Genomic DNA, 26,431 nt, shown 5'->3' with positions numbered 1-26,431 from the left:
TGGTTATATTGTTTAATGTTTGTATATGAGCGCCAAACATGCTGGAAACTTTACATAGGACAAGCATTTGACCATTAAAACAGCGTGGTTATCCATGTCAAAATATTTGACATCATAACCAAAGCATGGTTATATTGTTTAATGTTTGTATATGAGCGCCAAACACGCTGGAAACTTTACATAGGACAAGCATTTGACCATTAAAACAGCGTGGTTATCCATGTCAAAATATTTCACATCATAACCAAAGCATGGTTATATTGTTTAATGTTTGTATATGAGCACCAAACATGCTGGAAACTTTACATAGGACAAGCATTTGACCATTAAAACAGCGTGGTTATCCATGTCAAAATATTTGACATCATAACCAAAGCATGGTTATATTGTTTAATGTTTGTATATGAGCGCCAAACACGCTGGAAACTTTCATAGGACAAGCATTTGACCATAAAACAGCGTGGTTATCCATGTCAAAATATTTCACATCATAACCAAAGCATGGTTATATTGTTTAATGTTTGTATATGAGCGCCAAACATGCTGGAAACTTTACATAGGACAAGCATTTGACCATTAAAACAGCGTGGTTATCCATGTCAAAATATTTGACATCATAACCAAAGCATGGTTATATTGTTTAATGTTTGTTATGAGCGCCAAACATGCTGGAAACTTTACATAGTATGTATTATTTTCCAATAATCCTTTGAGAGGCATTTGCGGCGATTTCAGAGGCCTATGTATATTTCAAAATTTTCCCGGACTCTCCTAGCAGGCGCGCTGTTCCGAGCCCCAGCAATACGAAAAACGCTCCGCGGTCCCTGTCTCAGAATGTTTCAATTGAAAAGTAGCTATATTTATAAAGATGAAAACACTCTCAGTGACCCACTGATCATTCGCGCGTGGCCTGCTGATTTGCGGCAGCAATTCCACTCCAAAAAACCCACCTCACATTCTTTTGTTTCCGCCAACCAACACCGAATATATACCCAGGAAACCCCTCAATTGCAACAAACCGCACACTTCGTATCCATATAACACCCTCTTGACCACCGAGGTAACCCTCTGATCCCAACCAAAATCCAGCCGTGATTTTTTACCTAATTTTTACCTAATTTTTTACCTGAAGGCAACAATAAAGTTATACTCATTAGGTCAGACGTAACTAAACACGATTTTGCTAACGTAATAATCAATTTCAAATCTCATCGCTACAGCACTATATTACAATCTACTGCGTAATTCACTTTTATAGAGAAGCCCAAACTAACGCTCAAACTGATTACAACCAGGGGCCAGTTGTATAAAAAGTTATAGTTAAGTTTTACCTGTGGTTAGTGACAGAATTGGCCAATCAGAGTCGTGCTGAGTTAACTCTAGGATTTAACTATGAAAAATGTTGTTCAAAAGTTTTATACGACCGGTCCCTGAGTTTAAACAACCAAGTCAGATTGCAATTCAACCTAAATCCTATTGTCTTAATCCCTTATCTAAGTTATCTTGCCTGCTTTATTCTTTGGTTGCAATTGTTTCATCTCAGATGATTGAACGACGACACAAACCAAATGAGATGATGAAACGCAACTTTTTGATGATAAATACTCAACGCTTAGCAGTATTTACCTGTAAACTTTTTCTCTACAACTCCGAAGAGAGTTTTCTTTAAATCTATTTCACAATCTGGTTTAATTTACCACCGTTAACAGTGAATAATGGTTCAAAATAAACCTTCTCAACTGAAAAGCAAATAAACTGACTTATTCATCGCCATTGGCCTCGTCAGCAGACGTTTTATACAGCAAGCCCTGCGGCTCAGTCGTATTGACAATTTTCTCCTGTCCTCCGTTGTCAATCTTTGCCCGCTGTCGCCTACCTTTTTGAAGAATCAGCAAAAATACGACCATTGTTACACCAAGTATGCACACGCCAGCTGCCAGGGACACAATGGAAATAAAAATGGCTTTTTTCAGACCAACAATTTTCTCAGTTTTCGAATCATCCGTAGCTGAAACTGTGGAGAGTACAAATAAAAAGATTTCGTCAACGATTTCATAGCAATTTGGGAATTATGTTACAAAACGCAGGGTTAATGATTTAAACCTCGCCTAAGCTCAGTTAGGAATGGCATTATAATAGAAAGAGATATAGGGGCGGATTCAGCACTTTGGCTGCGTATACCATTTTCAGTATACTCGACCATAATCGAATATACCATTTCAGTCCGGAATTCTGTGTTTTGTCAGGTACACTTATTTAGCCATATTTTATCTGACCTGGTTCACGTATTTCTAGAGTCATGTTTCTCATGTCTCCATTTTTAATTGCTTCTTTCAACGGTTCAAAAGGTTCTTTTAGATCTTCTTTGAACAGAACCTCCAATTCAGCCAAAACGCTCCCCTTTCTAAATTGTAAAGCCAGATTTAAAGCGTTACTAACGACAGTGGCGCATGCAATTTCAAAAAAGCGAAGCTGTTTGCAGTAAAAATATCAATAAATACCTGAATTTGTTGATGAGCGCATAGACGAATTCAGGATGGTTCTCGTATATTTTCCTGATCTAAAAAAGCAGGAGAGAATTTAAGAAGCGTCATGAACCCAGGGTCAACATCACAAAATGCGTTCCTACTTTTTTAGTCAATCGAGATTCCAGTGTTTTGTAAACGTCAGACGACTTGTCTTTCAGCTCATCAGTCCATTTTTCTTTTCTCAAAACCAATGTAGTCTTTTTGGACACGACATCTGTACAAAATGATTTAAAAGTTAATTAAAAATTTCTTATTGATCCAGTGTTACTACAGGAGGAAACCTAAACTAAACTAACTTTATTTATACTAGATAGCTCTATCAGTTCTAAACTGTTCTTCCTAGAGGTCCAGTAAGGATCATCTCTTATTGATCCAGTGTTACTACAGGAGGAAACCTAAACTAAACTAACTTTATTTATACTGGATAGTTCTATCAGTTCTAAATTGTTCTTCCTAGAATAAGGAATATCCCTTAAAATAACTTGGATTTACTTGAGCTTTTATTTCGCGCACAATCCTTTCCATCACCAATAAAATACGGAGGCGGACATTCTTCACAACTGTAATTACCATTGGGAACTTCCACGCAATTCAAGCCGCGAAAACAAGGAAAAAGATCGCAAGGATTGCTCAGGACACAAGTGGAAATACCATCGCCATCATGGTCGCGCGGACACTGACAGGAGAATGATCCTGGAGTGTTTATACAGGTCGCCAGATGATGACAAATTGTCTTGCTTTGAACGCATTCGTCAATATCTAGGCAATGATTCAAGATATTCGACTATTCCAGGTGAGCTGGTTATAAGAAAAAAAAATCTAAAACCACAGCTTGAAGAGTGTCTTAAATGAGTAGGAAGCCATCCTTCTAAGACCTCAGTCTTGCTAGCTGTGGTTTTTGATCTTGTTCTTTTCCCATGTAAATCAAGATTTAGCCATTTTTAGACGCCCTCTCGATCATATTTACCTTCGCAGTTGTCCTCACCACCTTCGTGATAACCCGGGTCACATACTCTCACACACGTGTACGATCCTTCGGTGTTTTTACACTGCTCATAATCCTTACAAGTACCGTTCGTAGCACATTCGTCTATATCTATCAATAGAGAATCGTCGATTATAAAAAAACACTGCAAAACCACAGACAAGCGGAGAGGTTTGTACCTGTGCAGTTGTGTTTTCCATCTCCAGTGAACCCGCTTGGGCAACGGCATAAATAAGATCCGATTGTGTTATTACATTCGCTAAGACATGGCGCAGGGGTCTGGGCGCATTCGTCTATATCTTTACGGAAAAGAGAAGATGTACCCATATATCACTAAACGTCATCACTATATATGTGCCTATACGTCATTATATGTATCAACACATCATTATATGTACCTATATATCATTATATGTACCAACACATCATTATATGTACCAACACATCATTGTGTACCTATATATCATTATATGTACCAACACATTATTATATGTACCTATATACCATTATATGTACCAATATATCTCCATAGTCTCTATGTACCTGAACAATTGTGATGTCCGTCTCCAGAAAGACCTGGTTCGCACAAGCACTTGTATGAACCATTCGTATTAATACATTGCGCACGCTCGTGACAAGGTGATCTTGTACATTCATCTATGTCTGCAGTTAAGATAATAAATACGCGTTACAATCGACTCCGGAAAAAAAACAAACCGTATTTTTGACGCCTAATCAGATATATCAGTATACCTGCACAGTTCTGAGATCCATTGCCGGAAAAGCCTGTCTTGCAAACACAATCAAATGATTCGCCATTTTCACTGCAGTACGCATTTGAATGGCATTTCTTGTTCGCCATTTTACAACCATCCATGGGGGTAAATGCTAGAACAATGGAAAGAATCGAGTTGTATACAGCCTTGAATTACCTTGCCATTGTGGACGAAACATTCAAGTTCTTATACGCGTGGTGACACAAATGGAAGCGCATGTTTATATGGTTTATAGATTTGATCTTATATGAAAAAGAAGCACGTCACTCACTTGTGCTCAATGTCACATTTGTCGACATTTTCTTGTTAAATAATGGCATAATCCCATCTGGTACGATCTTGTAATTACTGCTCGACTTTCCGAACGATGCATAAACTTCTTTAATGAAATTTATTTCATTATTCTGATATTCCCAAATAAAATCTTCGATTTCAATGGTTTTATTTAAGCGACTGCTTTTCTCCCCGATGTACAAAACGTTGTAGTTTATATTTGAATCGGATTTTCTTGACACACCGATCTCATCAACGTTCAGCGAAAGTGTTTTTTCATCTCTTCGAAAGCTTACGAAGTGCCATTTGTTGTCAGTAACTGTCACATTAGAGTTCAAACTATTGCCACCTAGGAAACATAAAAACGATCCATTATCTTGACAACGCAGAAATCTTTCCTCAAATGAACTAAGAACAGCAGAATTTCCAAACCAACGTAAATGTTATGTTGTTTTAATTTCATGTGCAAGTTAAGGCATTACTACCTGAAGTTACAACGAATCTGGAATCTTTTATTTCCATCTTCAGCGAATCCGACCTTCCTTCTTCAACGTCTGCAGCAAGAATAATGGCGTTTTCTTGAGATGTTCTGATTCTTAATGAGAATCGTTGTTGCTTCCCACTCATGGAAACCTGTGGTTTGTACGCTATTTTATAGGAGCCGTTTAGAATAAGACGCAAGGCATCTGTAAAGTGAAATGGTTCTATAATTAGTTCATTCCTAGTGCGGCCATATTTACGGAAGGCATTGTCACTCAGGAAGGATTATCTATCTGCCCGCCACTAAAAGCAATGTCTCCTGGTTTGTCCACCTTCATGAAACATGGCTAGGAAACAATGTTTCCTGGTTTGTCCACCTTCATGAAACATGGCTAGGAAACAATGTTCCCTTGTTTGTCGACCTTCATTAAATATGGCTAGGAAACAATGTCTCCTGGTTTTTCGACCTTCATGAAACATGGCTAGAAAACAATGTTTCCTGGTTTATCATATTTTGATTCTTACCTTCGGTGCACGTGGGTCCCTCATAACCAGTCCATCTGCAGTCACACGTTGCAGATCCCTTACCGTCAGGTTTGCAAACACCTTTGTTGTCACAATTTCCATGAAGATTATCCACCCGCGGCATATCACACACCGTCAGCGTGCAGTTTCCTTCGGTGACAAAAAATCGTTGGCTTGGAATATCGCTAATTGGTAGCAAATTGGCCTCGCTTGAATTACCATATTTAATTTTCCGCACGCATCCAAAAAAATATCCTCTAAAATTTACAATATTTCATGAAAACACTTCTACATTCTATAACCTTGTTTAACGAATAGTCTTGTCGGGAGAGTAAACTCCTATTTCTACAATTCTACTTTGTACTGATATGGGATAGCGCCTCAGATTTGAACCGCTCTTTACGTGAAAGATACAGTTAAGATCATCATCAGACATCAGTTGTTCCCATATAAAGAAAAAATGTATGCTAACTGGCCTTTCGAGACAGTGAGAAAGGATAATCTCTTATTGATCTATCTTTATCAGCTCTAAACTGTTCTTCCCAGAGGTCCAGTAAGGATCATCTCTTATTGATCCAGTGTTACTACACGAGGAAACCTGAACTAGACTAACTTTATTTATACTGGATAGCTCTATCAGTTCTAAACTGTTCTTCCTAGAGGTCCAGTAAGGATAATCTTTTATTGATCCAGTGTTACTACAGGAGGAAACCTAAACTAAACTAACTTTATTTATACTGAATAGCTCTATCAGTTCTAAACTGTTCTTCCTAGAGGTCCAGTAAGGATCATCTCTTATTGATCCAGTGTTACTACAGGAGGAAACCTAAACTAAACTAACTTTATTTATACTGGATAGCTCTATCAGTTCTAAACTGTTCTTCCTAGAGGTCCAGTAAGGATCATCTCTTATTGATCCAGTGTTACTACAGAAGACAAACGTCAAACTTGACGTTTTCCTTTATGATACGACTACAAACATAAAGTTTACCTTTTGGAAGTGTCCCCCGAACTAGTAAAGTAAATTTTAAAAACATCGAAGTCTGATAGAGAGTCGCGTTCCCTCTTCGCAAGTCCCCCTAAGTGCATATGACTTGTAAGATTTGGTGGACCTATCGATAGCACTTTCATCAACTTTCCATCTATGATCAACTTGAAATGAGTTGTATTCCATTGAATTCTTATTTTGTGCCACTTCAAATCATTATACAGCATTTCCGTTACGAAGGAAGGTGGTTGAACGCTGCCCACTCCAAGTGTCAATTCGATCTTTCCCCCACTGATTGTTATCCTGGAAGACAAAGTATTGAACATAATTGTATCGGTTTTTTGAAGTCCGTGCAATTGTACTCAAACACGCAACTACAGTAAAATAATTGACCACGAAACTGGCGAGTGTATGTGCACATAATAGGAGCAATGACGAGAAAAACTACATGAAAATCACAATTTTTTGACCCAGAAAAGAAGATATCTTCTTGTTTTCCTTCAAAGAACGTCAATTCGCTTTTATAAACAAACTCAGACTGCTATATGCATTCAGGTAAAATGTACATTCGCTTTCATTTCGATTCCTTCCTAAAGTTTCACTGATACAACACCACGGACTTTTAGTACATTTTCTCCTGAATATTCGACTGTAAATACGACTCAGGCGATGACACAGTGTTTAGCAATCAAAGAAGCAAGCCAGGGTCATGAACCTCGTCGTCAAAACCCCCATCTGTTAGGGTGCATCTGGCTGCAATCACACGCTTCTTATCAATAAAGGCCGATCAAAAATACAAAATGTTTCGGGTAATAGGTTCACTATTAACTTCAGAAATGAGCCAGTTCAAAAGCAGAACAAATTTAAGTGGATTTTACAAAATATCTGCGTTAAATCCTCCATTGAAAACGAAGATAAAGACTTTGATCTAGCCATGCAAAAAAAGCATGCACGATAAAAGAATTCACTGCATCATGCTTCGATGCATTTGCACTCACTTTCATATTATACAGTGCATTTGTCCACATGGACTATCAAAATTCTAGCAATGAGCTAAAACGTTTATAGTTTTACGCCTAAGTATGCCTGCGGGTCTAATAATTTCAGCGATAAGGCGGGAAAATGAACATAGACTAAACATCGAATACGTACAACCAAGTTCAACATCGTGCGTATCAACACAGCATAGTCACTTAGCATTTTCTATAAACTTTCATCCGAGCTAACCCATTTTACCCGAACAAAAGCAGTGGTAAAATTTTGCTGAGGTCAAAATCATTTTATGATGTTTGTACCTCAACAGCTTCCAAGTTGTTTCGGATTTTCCCAAAAGACTAAAGATTATTGGAATAAAAACCCTCGGATACAATATCGAAAGATTTCGTACAGACCTAAGGTAGTCGTTAATCCCTTGATCGTCTTGATAAAGCAACAACGCGTGTTCCACAAAAGTTTTAAATTCAAATTCAAAAATTCCCGTCACCAAGGTTTCTTTAAATGACATCGTAGGACCTGGTAAATCGATGCTCTTTTTGAAAAACGTGAACATGTTTTGCTTGTGATCTGCAGGCAAACAAAACGAGTGTTTCGTTGCAGATATGAGAAAGACCAGCCACTGGAGAAGAAAGAGGTTTCCCATGTTTTTTTTTGCAGCTAACACGCCATAGTTCATGAAATAAGAACGAATGTTCACACAGGTTTATCTATGGTTTGCGGTGTCGGCTTTTTAATATTTTAAAGTTTGTTGTAGGGCAGCTGTTTTGAGACAAAACACTTCATTTGGGGACATTAATTAAACATGGCGAATTTGTTTTTTGCTTGCTGCATTAGAAGTGCATGAAAATCAATCATAGACTGTACTCGATTGTACGCTTAAAGATATTGTTTTTGCGAGGCATGAAGTCAAATATCATCAACCAGGGGGGGGTTGGGGTAAATGTGAGGACTTTGTCCGTTTTACCGCAATAACTAGACACTATCAGTCAGGATAATTAATGGTTACGCGTGTTGATTTCCGTGTGTTGTTTAACTATGGACAAAGCCAAACATTGATAAAGTATTGTAGTTTTATTAAAACAAAAATGCTTACAATTTATCGTGTTAGAAGTTGATACAAATTTGTAACCAGTAACTTGAATGTCAATTTTTTTTAAACTATGCACCTAAAGAACTCATGTTTTTGGGGCAACTACATTCCAATTATTTGTTCTCTATAATATGGTCACTTTAATATGAAGAAAAATAAATATCTAGCTTCTAAGGGACAAGTGTAAAATATTCGGCGAGTTTCTACAACTATGTATAGTTAAAATCAGTGCTTTCAGCATATTATATCCACAGCGAGAACTGCGATGGAAGTATTCTGTGAAAGAAAATCAGAAAGTCGATAAGGCGTTTTTTCTACGTTTGATTTCCTATAGAAGGGTCTTTACCAGTCGATTCCATACCTCAGTCATCACCTCCCGTCTCCTGTTTCGTTATCGTCACTTCAGCAACTTTGACATTCGGGTCTTGTTTCCGCGCGTCTTCTAAAGCTTTCATAATAGCCTGGGGAAGAAGGAAATGCTTGTATCTATATAATGCTTTATCTTTTCATGATAGGAATCCAGTTCTTAGAAACTGATAAGAATCCAGTTTAGTTATATAGTCCTTATTCTTAGAAACTGATAAGAATCCAGTATAGTTATACAGTCCTTATTCTTAGAAACTGATAAGAATCCAGTTTAGTTATATAGTAATTATTCTTAGAAACTGATAAGAATCCAGTTTAGTTATACAGTCCTTATTCTTAGGAACTGACAAGAATCCAGTTTAGTTATACAGTCCTTATTCTTAGAAACTGACAAGAATCCAGTTTAGTTATACAGTCCTTATTCTTAGAAACTGACAAGAATCCAGTTTAGTTATATAGTCCTTATTCTAAGGAACTGATAAGAATCCAGTTTAGTTATATAGTCCTTATTCTTAGGAACTGATAAGAATCCAGTTTAGTTATATAGTCCTTATTCTTAGAAACTGATAAGAATCCAGTTTAGTTATATAGTCCTTATTCTTAGAAACTGATAAGAATCCAGTATAGTTATATAGTCCTTATTCTTAGGAACTGATAAGAATCCAGTTTAGTTATATAGTCCTTATTCTAAGGAACTGATAAGAATCCAGTTTAGTTATATAGTCCTTATTCTTAGGAACTGATAAGAATCCAGTTTAGTTATATAGTCCTTATTCTTAGAAACTGATAAGAATCCAGTTTAGTTATATAGTCCTTATTCTTAGAAACTGATAAGAATCCAGTATAGTTATATAGTCCTTATTCTTAGGAACTGATAAGAATCCAGTTTAGTTATATAGTCCTTATTCTAAGGAACTGATAAGAATCCAGTTTAGTTATATAGTCCTTATTCTTAGGAACTGATAAAATTTAGTTTAGTTATATTATAGTCCTTGTTCTTAGGAAGTGCATTCCTATTTGGGCCTGGGGGCGAATATAAAACTAAAACACTCAATTCACTGAAGGATTGTGTAAGAAATCATACTAACAGCATCTGCATCAGGATCGCCAGTTTCCACGATGAAAGATTGTCCCGACTGGACAAACTGCTTGCTCGTCACAACTTGTTCCACTTTTTGCACTCGTTCCACACGTTGATAACTGCTGTTTCCCACAGTCTGGATTGGAAACGTTGGTAGTAAAGACGTGGTGTAAGACAAATAAACAGATGAACTAGTTTCATACCTTTGTTTCAGATCCAGACATGTTCATAATCTCAGCAAGTTCTTCAGCGGTCAGCGGTTCACCATCGCCTTCGATAGTGATCGTCTTCGTGACAACTTCGGCAGGTGTCGAGGTGTGACGTACCACGTGAGTAGTCTTGGTCGTTTGGGAGACTGGGGTCGTATCGATCTTTAGTCTTCTTGTAACCACCACAGGGTCACCTAGACGATACACAAACTTTATATATTTTGACCAGCGTTTTATTACACAAATATATATCAAAACACAGGCACTTTGAATAAGCCTTGAATCCAGTCTCTCCGCGCTCTCTACCAGAGGAAAGCCTGGACACTGAATCGCCCTTGAGATCTGATCTAGCTGACCATAGAAAAAAATCAGAAATCACCCACCTTGTGTTGGATATGGAGACATACCACTTGCCGCATTCGGTTCATAAATAACTGTCCTTGTTTCAACGTTTGGAAAATCAGGTGCGGGCGAGCTCGCTTCTAGGGGAGGGGGAGGGGGGAATACGTCATCGGGGATCGACTCGACCGTGGTGACTGTTGACGACTGAAGCATTTTATCCAAAGATGTCTGGATGCTTGGGTCATGCGTAGAGCGACGTTTGATTTCGGTTTCTTGATTTCGTATTTGATCGCGGACGAAACCTCGTTCACCTTGTTCGTAGTCCAGGTTCAGGTCACTAGAAGCGAGAGATTGCTTGCGATTGGTACATAAGGCAAATGTCATAAGGCAAATGTCATGGCGTAACTCAGTTACGCTTGAGATCAGTTCGTGAACTGATCTCACACAAAAACTGGATTGATTTATCAAACTGAACCCAGTTACTGAATCTGGATCACCACCAACATATATATACTTTAGTGCAAGTTAGCGTCTATCACATACTGGATGGATCTATCCTGGATGTTGATAGATCCATTCAGTACGAGTATAGATCAGTCCAAGAACTGATCTCACAAACATTTCTTACGTTTTCAGAGAATAGCGAATTTCTGGAGTGTTATCTCTGTTGTATCGCACATCATCTTGACAAGCACCTGGGTTCGCATACACGGTACTAAAGAAAGAAATTTTCATGATTTTATTTATTTTGTAGAAAAAACATTGAACATTCGTCAGCACAGGTTAAAAAATATTCCATACTTGGTTGTCTCTTGTACTGTGACTGTCTCGGTAACGTTCGTCGACTCAACGGTTTTAGTCGGATTACCCTCGTCGCTCGCGCTGACTCGTAAGAAGCTCGCTTTTTCAGCGAAGGTGTCTTCCAGGTCAAGCGTTTTACGATGAGCCTTTTTCACGTCTTCGATTTCGGGTGTAGCCACGGCGAACGGCATCATCACCAGCTCTTCTTCAAGCTAAACCACAGTAAAACACATCAAGACATCAACTCATCAAGCCTAGCAATGGAAATATCCCAGACCCTTCACTTGGTACTTCCACAAACCAAACACTTACTTCCTTTTCTTTTTTCTTCTTCTCTTCAATCTCACGTCTTTTCCTCTCCTCTTCCTCCTGTTTCTGTTTCCTTTCCAATTCCAGCGTTTCTTTTTCTAATTGTTCTAATTCCAATCTCTCGCGTTCCAACCGTTCCTCCTCTTCTTGTAATTCCTTCTCTCTCAACAACTCTTCCCGTTTCAACCTTTCCTCTTCAATCCTCCTCTGTTCCTCAATCCTCCTCTGTTCCTCAATCCTCTTCTGTTCCTCAATCCTCCTCTGCTCCTCCTCAATCCTCCTCTGTTCCTCCTCAATCCTCCTCTGTTCCTCTTCAATCCTCCTCAGTTCCTCCTCCTGTCGTCGTTTCTCGGCTTCCTCTTCTATTCTTCGCTGTTCAGCGGCCATGCTGGGTTTGATCACGAACTTGATCCTGGGTTGCAAGAAAACTTGCCGCGAGAATTTCTCCTCCTTGATAGCCTCCTCGTGTACTGGCGTCCCTGGACGAAAAAAACGTTTGGTTACTTTGAATTCCCGCCAAAATATCACCACTTCAGAAACCCACAAAAACCCAAATCTTGCTCTCAAAAGATCCCGCAAAAGACACTCCCTAGTAGGCCTGTATTCATGAGAAAAAAACCCACAAGTTTCTGGTTGATTTCATTTTCTGTATTCATTACGAAACTTTCATTCATTACGAAACTTTCATTCATTACAGTTGATTCTCTAAAATCCCCTCAGAAGAAAATTAGTTTACCTTTGATGGCTTGGTGAGTAATGACGTAAGCCACTGAACCGACGTCTTCATTTTCTTTCACGTGGATAACATTCTCCTCATCACATGATAGCTGACGTAGTTCGTCGTGATCTACTTCGTCGCCTATAGCAACCGTTATTACCTTTACTCCGATCTTTTGAAGAGCCTTCGCACCAGTTTTTAGTTCCCCAGCGCGACCACCGAGCGGTCCGTTCATCATCACGATCAACACCTTATGTGAATTTGCTCGGCTTTCGTTCGTGAACAGTTCGTTGGCCTTTCGCAGCCCTTCGGCCATTGCCGTACCGTCTCCGCTTCGTTGAATGGAGAATATTCTGTCTTTGACTTTCTCCTTGTCGTCAATATCTTTGAAACTATAAAAGTACAAATATTTTTTCACGAAGCCCTTGATAGAGTAGTTAGTTCGTGAAAGACCAGACTTGGTTTAGGGATAACTAACCTGAAATGAACAGTCAACGGGTCAACATATTGTATCATCGCATAATCCAGGTTTCCATATTTGGACGAGTCGATAAAACCGTTGACAAATTCTTTTTCTTTTTCAAACATGTCATCGCCATTATGACCAGATGATCCCAGCGCAAACACCACGTCAACATCACTGACAGGGCGCTCTACACGAGGAATAAATATTTTTAATATTTTTAGATTTCCACAGAGAACTAAACTATCTCAAGAAAAGACAAAGGAGGCTTTGGCCTTTGGATTGATTAAATCCTGATCCAGCTTTTGGATTATTTAAATCCTGATCCAGTTTTCGGATTAACGAAATCCTCACGCAGTTCCAATGCACTCACCTTCAATACTGATTTTCACGATGCTTCCGAACAACACTTTATGATCATCCTCGGGTTGTGTTCTGACGATCGACTCTTCATTTGATGTTACTTCAAGTAGTTCCTCGACGCTGACGTCATCGCCAATGGCGACGACGATTAACTTGGTGTTCATATCAGTCAGGTTTTGAGCATATTTCTTTAACTCATTCGCTCGGGCATTAGACTTGCCGTTTGTGAACACAATAAGAACTTTCTTAGCCGAATGCCGGCCGTGTTTCTTGAACAACTCGTACGATTGTTCCAATGCTTTGTCAAGAGCCTTGCCTAGAAACATTCAGAAAGTTAGTTAGTTTAGGTTTCCTCCTGTAGTAACACTGGATTAATAAGAGATGATCCTTACTGGATCTCTAGGAAGAACAGTTTAGAACTGATAGAGCTATCCAGTATAAATAAAGTTAGTTTGGTTTAGGTTTCCTCCTGTAGTAACACTGGATCAATAAAAGATGATCCTTACTGGACCTTTAGGAAGAACAGTTTAGAACTGATAGAGCTATCCAGTATAAATAAAGTTAGTTTAGTTTAGGTTTCCTCCTGGTTGAATAAGAGATGATCTTTACTGGTCCTATAAGAGATGACTCGTACCTTCTCCACTCCTGTGAATGCTATTCACGAATTCTTTCATCCGTTCCTTGCCATGAATGTCATCAAACTTTGCCTTCACCGAAGCCTTGGTTCCGTACTCCACGACACCGTACCGATAGTCTCCGAACTCAAACGAGTCAATAAACGTTCCGATCATCTCTTTCTCCTTGTTGTGAATCATGTCAGCGGCGTTTCCCATTGCGCCAAATGCAAACACAATATCGAACTTGGGTTTACATGGTTCTACACAAAAATACGCAAATGAAAAGACTTAACCGGAATTGCTTTTAAACATAAAATCATTTTTAAAAATTACTACCTTGAACTTGGCGAGCGACGGCAAAAACAGCTGACTCAGCGTTCTCCTGTGTGTCCACTTTAATGATCGCTTCTTCATCCGGGTTAATATGACGTAATTCCTCCTCATTGACGTCATCGCCAACAGCGACCGTAACGACTTTGACATTAGCGTCCTCCAATAATGTCGCGTATTTTTTAAGGTGGCTCGGATTCGCGCCACTTTTACCGTTGGCGAACAGGATCACTCTCTTCTGAGCATTGTGACGACCCTGGCTTTCAAGAACGTTGACTGTTTGTTCAAGAGCCTGGAGATAATGAAATAAAAACAATTCAGATCCCATCATCTACCTGAACTAGGGCCAGCGAATACTCTTAAAATATAACAAAAAATTCTCCGAAGGACATCTTTTGAAATTAATATTTTCGCTTTAAAACAAGACAACAAATTTACGGTGAAATAGAGTCAAGATATCGCCGTGAACTTTCTATGTTTTGATGCTTAAATTTTGGCTAAAAAATGCTGTTCTTTGAGGAGTATGTTTTATCTCATATATTAGGTTTAAGGATTATTGTTATTAATGGATTAGGATTTAGGATTAGAGATTATTATTAACGATTTATCAAATCAAACCTTATCCAAAGCTTTTCCGTCACCGGTTCGTTCAAGATTCTCAACTTGATCCAACAAGACTGCTTGTTGTTTATTATCCGCAAATCTTGATCGGACTATGGATTTAGGGCCATAGTCGATGAGGCTGTACATCGTGTACGGTACTTTGTTTGCTTCGATGAACTTTGAGATGATTTGCTTGTTTTTGTTGTAAACAGTATCCGCACCTTCACCCGAAGCACCCACAACAATCACAATATCCATTGGTTCAGTCGACTTAGCTACGAAATAAAAGAAGGAATAAGTTCTATTGCCAAAACATTCAAACGATCAATCAGATCTTAATAGGCAAAAGGAAATCCAATTAGGGTCGCAGCTCCTCGCAAGAATGATTTTCATTGGCTGAACTTTACAATACATTTCTGTTTCAACTAATGGCGTAGCTTCGTTCTTTAGAAGGCATAGAAAAGCATTACGGAATTGGACGAAAGCTTCCGAGCAATGCGACATGTCCCGTTTTTTAAAACCTCAAGTAGTTGTGAACAACAACATTTCTAATCATCACTACATGTGGACAGCAGCTAAATAAGACAATATATGATCATTGGATAACATCCATCAAAAGCACTTACCTTCCTCAAGTTCACCCACAATCGAGTAAACAACCGCTCTTGGATTCTGCTCTGGGGCGATGTTAATTATAGGGTGACTACCGCTGGTCACAAACTGACATTCGTCGTCGTCGATGTCGTCGCCAATGGCAACCACGATGATATCAACATTAGTTTTCCTCAACCGTTCAGAGTTTTGTTTCAGTTCCTCCGCCTGCGAAAATAGACAGAAATATTTCAGACAGATTTGGAAGAGCGAAATACGATTTGAATTCACGAGTAATTTTATCCAAGGATTGGGAGACGTTTCACTGAATGACCTCATCATATCCTTGTCACAACTATCCGGTTATAAATCCTAGATCAGTGACATTACCTTAGCTCCGGACTTGCCATTTGTGAAGACGACAAGAACGCGGCGGGAGTTGGGACGAGCTTGATTTTCAAACATGCCTGCCGCGACTTCCAACGCATGATCAAGGCCCGTCGCATCGCCGCTACGACGCACCAGGTTCACGTGACGCTTGAGACGCACGTGATCACGATATTGGCCAATCATAGCGCAGACCTTTGCACGTGGTCCGATCTCAATGACACCAAAGTGCGTGTCGCGTTTTGTGATGGAATCAATAAAATTATCGATGAGTTGTTTCTCTTTCTCGAATATTTCATCAGCACCTTCCCCAAATGAACCAAAAGCAAACACAATGTCGAGATATTCGTCCTGTTTTTCTAAACGGAAGAAAAACCCACCGTTTAGTACTACATAATGATATAAACAAGGTTTTTATAACGAGAATGAAAGTTTAGACATCAATAAACCGTCAAAACTGTACCTCCAACAATCCAGGCAGAATTACTAATCACAGCCTGCGGTTCTTCATACGGCTGCACTCTCAGCAAAGGCAGTTCATTGCTTGTGACTTGAAGTAGTTCATCTTCGTTTACGTCGTTGCCAACGGCAACCACCTGGACTTTGACGCCAGCCTCTGCCAAACTCTGCGCGTGTTTCTTGAGGTCCTGGGCTCTGGCGTTCGACTTGGCGTTTGTGAGGACAATGAGCACGCGGTTTGACGCTGGTCTGGCTTCCTTCTGGAAGATCTAAAAAACCACGAAGTTGTTTAACTCAATAATCACCATCAATACAAGCCAGATATTTCTCAGCATTACCTGCACGGCATGTTCCAAGGCCTTATCAAGACCCTTCCCGTCACCAGACCTCTGTATTCCGGACACGGACGCTTTCAATTTCCCAGCATCCCTTTCGTCGCCAAGTTTAGATTTTACAGAGGCCTTGTGGCCAAACTCGATGACAGCAAACTGAGCATCGTTTTCCTTCAGATTGTCGATGAACGAATTCACAATTTCTTTCTCTTTATCGAAGATTTCATTAGCGTCTCGACCCGCCGCCCCAACGGCGAACACAACATCAAGTTTGATCTTAGGTCCTTCAGTAGCGACTTGAGAAAAAAAGTTAGTTTAGTTTAGGTTTCCTCCTGTAGTAACACTGGATCAATAAGAGATGATCCTTACTGGACCTCTAGGAAGAACAGTTTAGAACTGATAGAGCTATCCAGTATAAATAAAGTTAGTTTAGTTTAGGTTTCCTCCTGTAGTAACACTGGATCCATAAGTAACGATCCTTACTGGACCTCTAGGAAGAACAGTTTATATAAGAATATTAATTATACCTGGTCCCAAGTCAGGTTCAGTTGCAAGAACATTGGAAGCGACGTTCTTTACAATCATATTGACGTCATCATGTGGCTGGGTCCTAACGAGAGGCTCCCCCTGAATATTACTCAACTCTTCCTCGCTGACGTCAGTACCGATGGCGACGACAACGACCTTGACACCAGACTCCTGCAGCTCGCGGGAATGTCTCTGGAGATCTTGCGTGCGTGCCTTTGACTGTGCGTTCGTGAACACGACCAGAACACGCTTGGCGCTAGCTCGACCGCTGTTCTCAAACACCGCAGCTGCCCTTTGCAAAGCCTTATCCAGCCCCAGACCTTCTCCGATTCGTTTCACAGAATCAACGAACTCCTTGAAGTCGTATTTTTCCTTGTATTCATTAAAGTCTGCCTGCAGAGTTGCATTCTCAGCATATTCAATCAGAGCATAGCGGACATTTGCGGTGTCCACGGAGTTTACGAACGCGTAGACCATTTCCTTTTGTTTTTCAAACACCATTTCAGCCTCGAAGCCGGCAGAGCCAAGCGCAAAAATTATGTCGACCGCTTCACCGGTTAGTTCTAAAATGAATGATATGTTTAAATTCATAAAATATACCAAAAAATTGCAAAAATGCTGGATTCCAGGTTAGAAAGAAGCACTTTTCGAAAGGAATAACCTCGTTCCAAGGTCAATATGATAAAGAAATGGATATTTTTTTATCTCAACTCACCAGCGCTAACAACATCATCAGAGATAAGTTGAATGATGGCAGCGCTATCTCCAGTCAACTGGGAATGAATCACGTGCTCATCGCTTGAGATCTCCTTCAGCTGGTCTTCGTCAGTGTTGTTGCCAATAGCGACAGCGACGATCTTCACTCCGACATCTTGGAGCGCCTTTGCGCAGGCGCGCAGCTCGTTCACTCCGACATTTGCTTTCCCGCTGGTGAAAACGACGAGGACTTTCCTCGCGCCACGACGGCCGTTCTTCATGAGTAAGTCGTAAGCGCTTGTCAGAGCTTTGTCAAGACCAACACCCTCGCCACGTCTTTCAATCGCAGACACCTATGAAGAACACGTGATCGCATAAATCCTGGGTAATATTGAGGCTTTCAAAACAAAGAAATACTCTGATCTCGAGTTCATGACTGGATGATTAAAAAAACAATGTGATTTTCAAACAGAGAAATAAGAGACACAATGAAATATTCTGATCTCTTGATCATGACTGGATGACATGAAGGACAAGGAGATTTTCAGAATAACGAAAGACACAATGAAACATTCTGATCTCTTGGTCATGACTGGATGACATGAAGGACAACGAGATTTTTAGAGCAAGAAAGATTTTCAAGAGAGATCTTGATCTACAGGATGTCAAGAAAAACAGTGTAATTTTGCAATTAGCCATTCCTAAGTTCCAAGTTGGAAACACTCGCCAAGAATATTTTTGAATTTCCTGATATCTACCTGCGCCTTGAGTCGATCTTTACGACCGAACTGACCAAATGTTGCGTGAACTCTGGCCTCTGAACTGTACTCAATCACTCCATACTGAGTGTCGTGAACTTTCAGCGAATCAATGAAAATATTAATCATCTCTTTTTCCTTTTTGAACACAGCTTCGGCCTCAGGCCCGGACGCACCGAATGCGAACGCTATGTCCAACGCATCTTCAGCGGCATCTGGAACGAGAGACGAGAGCGATGATATTAAAAATACTGTTCATCACACGATGCAAACGACTGAACACGTACCTGACAACATATCAAGTTGCTTAAGAATACTCAGTGCGATCTCGTCACTATCCTGATCTCTCTCTGCTAAGATCAAACCAACATTGGCGACAGTTTTTAATTCCTCTTTGCTCACGTCATCGCCAAGACCAACGGCGACAATCTTGACGTCATTCCCGTGCAATTCGCGCACCTTATTGGCCAGTTCGTCGACCTCGGCTTCAGTCTTTCCATTAGAAAACACGACCACGGCCTTCCTCACGCCAGGGCGGCCTGTCTCTTTGATGACCTACGAACAACACAATTCTCTTTATCCAGAGTAGAACCACGTTTAAGATATATTTGGGGAAATTTGTCGCTAATCACTTCTCTCTTTAACTCAGGGAATGAAATATGAACTCAACTATTCAAAACCATTCCCCTACCGTTTTTGTGTCGTCCAGAGCTTTATCCAAAGCCTTTCCGTCCCCCTGTCTTTTCTGTTTATCGACACAAGATTTAAAATCATCTTTATCTTTGAACTGACCAAGTTTCACCTCGATATTCGAGCCTTCTTCTCCATAATTCACGACAGCCATTTGTGTATCGTTGCTCTTGAGGGCATCCACGAAAGCATTGATAATTTCCTTCTGTTTTTCAAACGCTGCATCACCTTCAACACCCGAGGCTCCCATGACAAAGGTCACATCAACAAGCTCTTTCGACGGGGCTGCAAATTCAAGATCAAAAAGTGTTATTAGTTTACGATACCACAAACCTGACTAGTCTAGTACTTACCGCTTGGCAATGTTTTATTCAGTGTTTCACTTTCAACCTTCCTCAATGTCAGTTGATCATTGCAGTAATGCTACTCTGACTGAGTGTTGACTGTTGCTATTAATACTAGCCTGACTAGTCTAGTTCTTACTGCTTTGCAATGTTTTATTCAGTGTTTCTCATTCAACCTTCCTCGATGTCAGTTGATCATTGCAGTACTACCATTTGGATGCCCTAACCGACTCATAACCACAACACGAGCAGTCTACTACTACATTAGCTACCATCAAAACTCTCCAACATTCTCACCTTCGCTGACTTCATGAGCCAACAAATGACCCAAAGGGGCAGGCTCGTCATACGGCTGAGCCAAGATCTTATTCGTAGCAATGGAGTTCAACTCTTCATCATCAATATCATCACCAATACCAACAGCAATAATCTTCACTCCAGCATCGTGCAACGGCTTCGCCTCTCTCGTCAACTCAGCTAGACGGGCGCTGGATTTGCCGTTCGCAAATATCACCAACGCCTTCCTTGCGTCGCTTCGTCCGCTCTCTAACAACAACTCACGGGCTCTTTCCAGAGCTTTGTCTATTGCACGACCCTCTCCACGTCTTGGTATGGTATTAATATACTGGTTCAATCTCTCCTTATTTCTGAAGTCGCCAAGTCTCGCCATGATGTTTGCGTTGTGTTCGCCGTACTCCACCACCCCATAGTACGTGTCTGCCACTTTGATGGTCTCGAGGAAACCGCTTACCATGTCCTTTTCCTTCTCGAATACTTCATCGGCATTTGGACCGCAGGCTCCGAAGATGAAGACAACATCCATGGAGTTCTCTGGGGAGGGAATTCAGAGAAGTGTTATCACTTAAAGTGGAAGTGAAAAGCTCGTCAGAAGACGTTAGATAGAAGTTCATAATGCCTTTTTTTACTTTAATATAAACTAGTCTTTAGTCTAGTGAATAGGATACCTTTCTCGTCACCAGTTTTCACACCAAATTGCGCGGCCAATCTCTGGCGATATTCTTCCCGTTCTTGCTCGTTCATCGTCTCCGCGGGCTCAGCTGACGTCACAGGGACCTTCAATAAACACGAAGAGAATGAGACGCAATTGTACGTCACCTAAATTCCCGAAGAAAGCGTCGCTTAATTGTCGAATCACCGCCATATTGTAGCAGAGATTTACGACTGCAAAACACTACCCCGTGCAGGGGGACTTGTTGGTAGCTTTAGGTTATATTGTTGGTATTTACAGAATGATTTAGCTACAGCAGTAAAATCACAACTTGGACTTGAGACGAATTTTCATCTTCGCGAAGAATCTCAATTCAGATTAAATATAAGATCAGTGCTCTACCTCGCCACGCCGGAGTTTAGGTTCCAGGACATCATCTTGGCTTCTCGCAATCGGTCTCTTGCGATCGCTGTACCGATCAGACCATCTTCTGGTGAGTGTTGCTGGACGTGGGAGGCTGTTGTACGCTCCTTGACGCAGTTGGAAGAGAGTGCGATCACTGTAGCGGAACCGCGAGTGAAGTCTAGGAAGAGTGCCGCCCTTGGGGGAGTCTGGCTCCCGCAACCTAGGTAGAGATATAAAACAATGGTTAATATGAAACAGTTTAGGAAACAACGGAGCAGTTTTTGGTTACAGGAGATCCTCCTACCTGTAGAAGGTGTGATGTTCAACAACAGACTTGTAAAGTTCCTTCGTTGAACGATCATTTGGTGTTCTGAATACCACGGTGCTCATGAATGCTTGATACTAAAAATCACATATCTGTACCTCAGAGGTTTATCATTAGAGTGGACCCACAACTGTTGAGCCAGAGTTGTTGAACCTCGCTTGAACTAGGGCAGTAGATACTAGATAGCCCCAGGGCTCAGGCATTCTTACCTCTCCTGGTTTGATCCTAACAAAGAACGTTCTGCCTTTGTACTTTACTTCTTCGATTGTGTTCCTGTGCAGGAGAAAATATTGAGGGTGTTGTTGGCTGCGGTGGAACTCGAATATAGAAAACACAATTGGCTCGACATTTGATCCTACCAGAGAAATTTATTCGTCCGCATTTGATCTTTGTAAATCGTAATGCCAGCGAACGAAACACCAACGTGAATATCAGCACCTTCAGTATCCTGTGGGAAACACAAATATCTTAAAACAAACTGCCCTGGAAAGGTTTCCAGCCTGCAGAAATCCTGATAAACCAGCTGTGAGGGTTTGAGAAAGCAACACTTACTCTTGCTTCATGCAAATCAACGCCATACAATGTTAGCTTTCTTGCGTATTCCAAGTACTGCAGATCAGCCTCCATTGGAGACAAACCTCTGTTGAAAACATTTTGAATGCATTAGAATGGTAAAATAAAAACCTATTCTGTCAACAAACCATTACGTTTAGGTATTAAGTAATTTTTTAACAAAGTTTTTCTTACTTGAGTGTTTTATGAAGCTCTTTCACCTTTGAAATGAGTTCTGGCGACTGTTAAAAAAAGTAAGAATATGAAATCTCTAAATTTATGGCAGTAAAAACCTCATATTAGGGAGGTTTTTGATGATACAAGTCGGCAGAGAAGATCAAAACCGTGCTCAATTTGATGGACTTATTGCCCCTTCCTAACAATTGCTTATTTAAAGTGTTACTGCCAAGAGCAATCTAATAATTCTGACCTGTTCTGGGGCGAACACGACACCATCAAGATAGTCAGGACCATGTTGAAGAGGATCAAAATCACCATATTCGGCTAAAACAAAGATTTTTATCAAACATTAGCATCTGCAAAAACTACTGAAACCACTAGAATGGATGCACATCTGGATGAAATGCAAACCAAAGTACATAACAAGCTACACTAACATATGACTTTGTCAAGGCCGCTATAGACACTTTCCAAATTTGCTTGAATGCACAAGAAACAATAGCTTGGAAACAAGTCAGGCAATGAACTTGATTGTTTCTGGCACAGTTTTCATTGTCCGAAAAAAAATTCTGGACGTGTCTATTCACTGGACGTATTCTTCCAATGGCAAAAAAAAATCATCTCAAAAAATACAAACTTACATTGAATAACATAGGACCCAAGTCTTGCTTGTTCAGAAAATGAACAGGGCAGACTAAAATAGAATTATAATACAGTTGAAGGCTGTGTCTTACATACACAAAAACAATACAAGAAAACAAATAAGATGCTGGAGTTTTGGAGATACGAGCGAGGTCTGAAAATTTCTTGTCAATTTTTGTTCTTGGAAACACATTTTACAGCATGCTACACTCAAACATAAAACTTACCCTCCAGTAACAATTTCAGCTCGAATCTGGAGGGCCATAAGGTACCTGAATAATAAAATACATCACAGAGATAGCTTTAAATATTTTAAATCTATATCCCCTGCCATCATTATATAGTCCCATGAGAGTCTCTGTTATCCCAGTTTATCCCCCTCTTGCACAGGATAAATTTTATAGTCATGAACATTGGTACCTCGTGTAGTCATTTTTCAACTGTTCTGGATTTGGTTCAAAGAATTTCACTGCAAACTCAAAATTTGTATCTGAACCTATTAGACAAAAAAAGAGTTCATAATGCTACCTTTTTATGCCTTTCAGTATATTAATGTGTCAGACAAGTAATTTAGTTGCAAAAAAGCCATTAGACAGAAGCAGGTGTATGTTAATATTTTTAACAGGCTATTTTTTAAAGAGGTTTTCAAATATCCACATACAATGTGATAAAAACATGGGTTAAATTCATTCCACAATCTGATATATCAGTCTTCAACTCAGACAATATGTAAACATAAAAAAGCTGTTTAATCCATCCTCCAAGCACAGCTTTGGAGATGCTTATTTTGGAAACAAATATAGCATTTTGAAAAATTTATAAATACATCCTTGGGTCTTAAACGTGAGATGTTCAACACAGATTATTGACTGCATGCATGTAGACTTTTTTCGCTTGCAAACAAAAAGAAATTATAGTTTTTTTGCGCAGAATTTAATCCTATCTATGACATATTGGGCAATTTTTATTACAAATTGCCAAGCAAGGTGTTTACTTTAGGATTATGTTAATTCAATGTTGATTCCTGCAGTTTGTTGAGAAAGATTAATGGGAAAAATTTGTGTGCTTGGAGAAATATAAAATAGAGAATTCTTCCTTAACATAACGAGGCTAGCAAGTGAACCTAGCTGACTTTGCTTAACATGTAAAATCACTGGTACAATGCACTACAGGCAGCCGTTTTACAAAACCAACTAATCACGTCAATTTCCATTCAATTTTAACAGGACTGTGAATCCAATCAGGAATTTAATTACTTTTCACTAAATTCAAATGTATTTCAATGTCTTTATTAAGCTATGTTGAAATTCAATATCTGCAACAGAATAATGCTTTTCTTAATGCATATGAAATGATAAATGCACCAAAAAACTACTACGAGACATATCGATAGCCTAATAACTTTTCTGCCTAAATAAACTTTTGCAAGTAGTTAGAATGTAGTTTAAATTGTTAACACTGGATGTAAGAGTGAAGCAAAATCTCATTTCTGACAAAAGCTGACTTTGACAGAAAAGTTAGTATGCTATCGATATGTAAAACGCATTGTCTGCACCTTTGTATAGCAATTGGCTGTTCTAAGACTTGCCATGCACACTTGCACTTAGATATGGCAATGTGTCACGTGAAAGGTAATATATGCATTATACTTGACACTAAAGATTCCGGATAATATTTTCATGAGCATGCTTGAGATCACATACAATACACAACAGGCATTTTTTCTGTTCATTTTACTTGAAAAAAGGAGGGATATATCAGAAGAACAGAGGATAGAAATTTGAGTAATATACATATATATATATATATATCTTTGAGAAACGAACTTAAATAACATCCGGTTAAATATTAATAGAGATGATATCATAAAGATGTAACAATGTCACATACTATCTGACATATGATAGGAGCGACAATCCTCGGGATGAAAGATGTATCAAATTAGATAGCAAGCGTTGTTACATTAGGTTACCCTTGAGATGGTAAAGTGTTCAGGACCTACCGTGTAGCTGTTTCTTGATGGGCTTTTGCGTGTCCAACCAACGCTAAAAGTGGAAGAAAGGAAATTAATCCTCAATGTCTTTAATAATAGATAAGTTCTCGTTCGGTTTCTACCCAACCATGTCACGCTCACACGATTGTCAACACATAGAACGCATCTTTATCCGGAGTTGTAAAATATTCAAAATACAAAAGATCCTTTATACTTTAATGCCATATACGACAAGTATTCAATATTTTAATATGCTATGCAAAAACGAGACTGTTTTTCATTGTTTATTTCAAGAGGCAGACAAAACAATGTGTGATAGTTCATCGAGACATTCATCCATTTCCTCAATAAATTCAAAGCAAATTCGTTCTAGAAAACGATCCACACCCTCACCTTTAAACCGGTTTTGTGGTCCACGTACAAGAGGCCGAAGTATTCCTTCTCGTCTACGTTCAAATGCTGGCATATTTTTTCTATCAACAATTTCCCCGGCGCGTTTTTCTAAACAAAAATCGAAAACAAATTAAAATGAAGCGAAGCGCGCGCTTTGCTGTAATTCAATTAGAAAGCAAACTCAAACTCAAAGTGATGATTGAAAGCCTGTGGGATCTAAATGCTCGCATTTCCGAGCGATTTTTAAACACAACAGCATATCCTGGATATTCTATCCCACTCCGAGCTGTACAAATACCGATATTCTGCGAAAATTAGTCCTTTTGCTTTTAAATTTTGACATATACTGATTGATGTTTGGTTACTAACTTTATATCATTTATACTCGCTCGAACGAAATCGTATTCCTGGTATTTTTTAGGTTTATTCAAGGAGGTTTTGGCTATACACTGTTCGCTTTTGTTCATCAATTGATGTCATGGAATATTGGAGAATATGTGCTAAAATTATATTATTCTAAGCGCGGCAGGGTTCAGGAAGGCTAAGCCAAACAAACCCTTATTTATATAAATACTTGGGAGACACCGAGACAGTCAGGCAGTAGATTATAGATCAAAATTTTCCCCCGACCATCTGGTTAATATAAAAAGCTATTAGAAGTTAGAATTGAATAATGAAGCATTCTTGATTTCATGAAGTAAGTATCCGGACATATACGTCCAGATTTCCTTGAGGAATCTCGCCGAATGAGGTGGAAAGTTTTCGGCACACACTACAAACCTCAATGTTTATATCGAAATTTGCTCCGTCCAAACAGGCTATACTACATGCTAGCTTGTTCCTGCTCGGTCTCCGAGTTTTCGTAGCTTCCTCTGACTCGCTTTTGGACGCTTCTCGCTCCATAATCTGTCGAAAAGCTTGAAAAATCTCAACAAACTTTCAACTAACAAGTTACCTACTCGCTTCTTCTTCTGCGAACCGTAACCCGAACGCGTCGTCAAGTTAGTCACGTGCTGTTTGCGACTCTCTCGACCAATCAGAAGCCGTTCCGCAGCCCGTCCCCTTCACTCTGACCTTTGGCGCCATTATTTTTAAGGGCTTGTCAAAATTTAAAAAAACTGGATTTTCTTTTGAACAAAAAACCGACGTCTCTTACATACTAAGCCTTGAGAGTAAAATAAAAGATAAAGCAGCTGTTTTCAAAGCTATATTGCTCGGACAACGCGTTTAAAAAGTTTATACAAAAAAATAAACTATGCGTCTACTTGAATGACCAACTGATGAATATTTCTAGTAAATAGTACAGTATATTCGTCGGCCGGGTGCACACGCCCTTTCAAAAACCCCATTTTTACCTGAGGGTG

General features: G+C 39.5%; 2 protein-coding genes across 2 annotated transcripts; both read right to left on the bottom strand.

Moving 5' to 3' along the window:
* Positions 1-1,760: 1,760 nt before the first annotated feature.
* On the bottom strand, positions 1,761-8,212 carry LOC114528709. The gene is made up of 14 exons (XM_028550386.1): positions 7,947-8,212; positions 6,559-6,858; positions 5,568-5,824; positions 5,048-5,248; positions 4,561-4,911; positions 4,267-4,401; positions 4,057-4,176; positions 3,693-3,812; positions 3,496-3,624; positions 3,021-3,287; positions 2,630-2,742; positions 2,502-2,560; positions 2,277-2,404; positions 1,761-2,014 (listed from the first exon to the last, which is right to left on the bottom strand). The coding sequence occupies exons 1-14, from the start codon at positions 8,192-8,194 to the stop codon at positions 1,761-1,763; spliced, it is 2,682 nt and encodes an 893-aa protein (XP_028406187.1). The 5' UTR covers positions 8,195-8,212.
* A 395-nt stretch (positions 8,213-8,607) lies between these two features.
* On the bottom strand, positions 8,608-26,056 carry LOC114528731. The gene is made up of 38 exons (XM_028550408.1): positions 25,848-26,056; positions 25,068-25,175; positions 24,684-24,726; positions 23,102-23,177; positions 22,909-22,953; positions 22,681-22,733; positions 22,290-22,363; positions 22,055-22,101; positions 21,860-21,947; positions 21,667-21,755; positions 21,517-21,580; positions 21,287-21,384; positions 20,980-21,202; positions 20,594-20,702; positions 19,926-20,459; positions 19,286-19,569; positions 18,882-19,149; positions 18,595-18,809; positions 17,856-18,189; positions 17,140-17,703; positions 16,619-16,908; positions 16,285-16,549; positions 15,825-16,180; positions 15,470-15,662; positions 14,859-15,118; positions 14,247-14,532; positions 13,928-14,170; positions 13,304-13,609; positions 12,946-13,120; positions 12,486-12,859; positions 11,753-12,228; positions 11,441-11,652; positions 11,268-11,354; positions 10,681-10,976; positions 10,292-10,491; positions 10,096-10,224; positions 9,003-9,102; positions 8,608-8,917 (listed from the first exon to the last, which is right to left on the bottom strand). Exons 1-37 carry the CDS (start codon positions 25,968-25,970, stop codon positions 9,004-9,006), a joined length of 7,686 nt encoding a protein of 2,561 aa, XP_028406209.1. The 5' UTR covers positions 25,971-26,056; the 3' UTR covers positions 8,608-8,917; position 9,003.
* Positions 26,057-26,431: the final 375 nt, after the last annotated feature.

The sequence above is a fragment of the Dendronephthya gigantea genome, unplaced genomic scaffold (assembly GCF_004324835.1).
Source record: "Dendronephthya gigantea isolate DGI-Jeju-01 unplaced genomic scaffold, DenGig_1.0 000051F, whole genome shotgun sequence".
NCBI lineage: Eukaryota > Metazoa > Cnidaria > Anthozoa > Malacalcyonacea > Nephtheidae > Dendronephthya > Dendronephthya gigantea.
Note: the sequence above shows the minus strand (reverse complement) of the source record. Positions and strands in the feature narration are given on the sequence as shown.

Bases quoted from the DNA above. Each gene is read 5' to 3' on its own strand.
- LOC114528709 (XM_028550386.1), bottom strand. From the start codon at position 8,194: ATGGGAAACCTCTTTCTTCTCCAGTGGCTGGTCTTTCTCATATCTGCA. The intron at 4,912-5,047 runs GTAGTAATGCCT...TATGTTTCCTAG, and splicing joins CAGATTCGTTGTAACTTCAG to GTGGCAATAGTTTGAACTCT. The intron at 4,402-4,560 runs GTGAGTGACGTG...CCATTGTTCTAG, and splicing joins AAATGTGACATTGAGCACAA to CATTTACCCCCATGGATGGT.
- LOC114528731 (XM_028550408.1), bottom strand. From the start codon at position 25,970: ATGGAGCGAGAAGCGTCCAAAAGCGAGTCAGAGGAAGCTACGAAAACT. The intron at 16,909-17,139 runs GTATAATTAATA...TTTTTTCTCAAG, and splicing joins TGAACCTGACTTGGGACCAG to TCGCTACTGAAGGACCTAAG. The intron at 16,550-16,618 runs GTAATGCTGAGA...GTGGTTTTTTAG, and splicing joins CCTTGGAACATGCCGTGCAG to ATCTTCCAGAAGGAAGCCAG.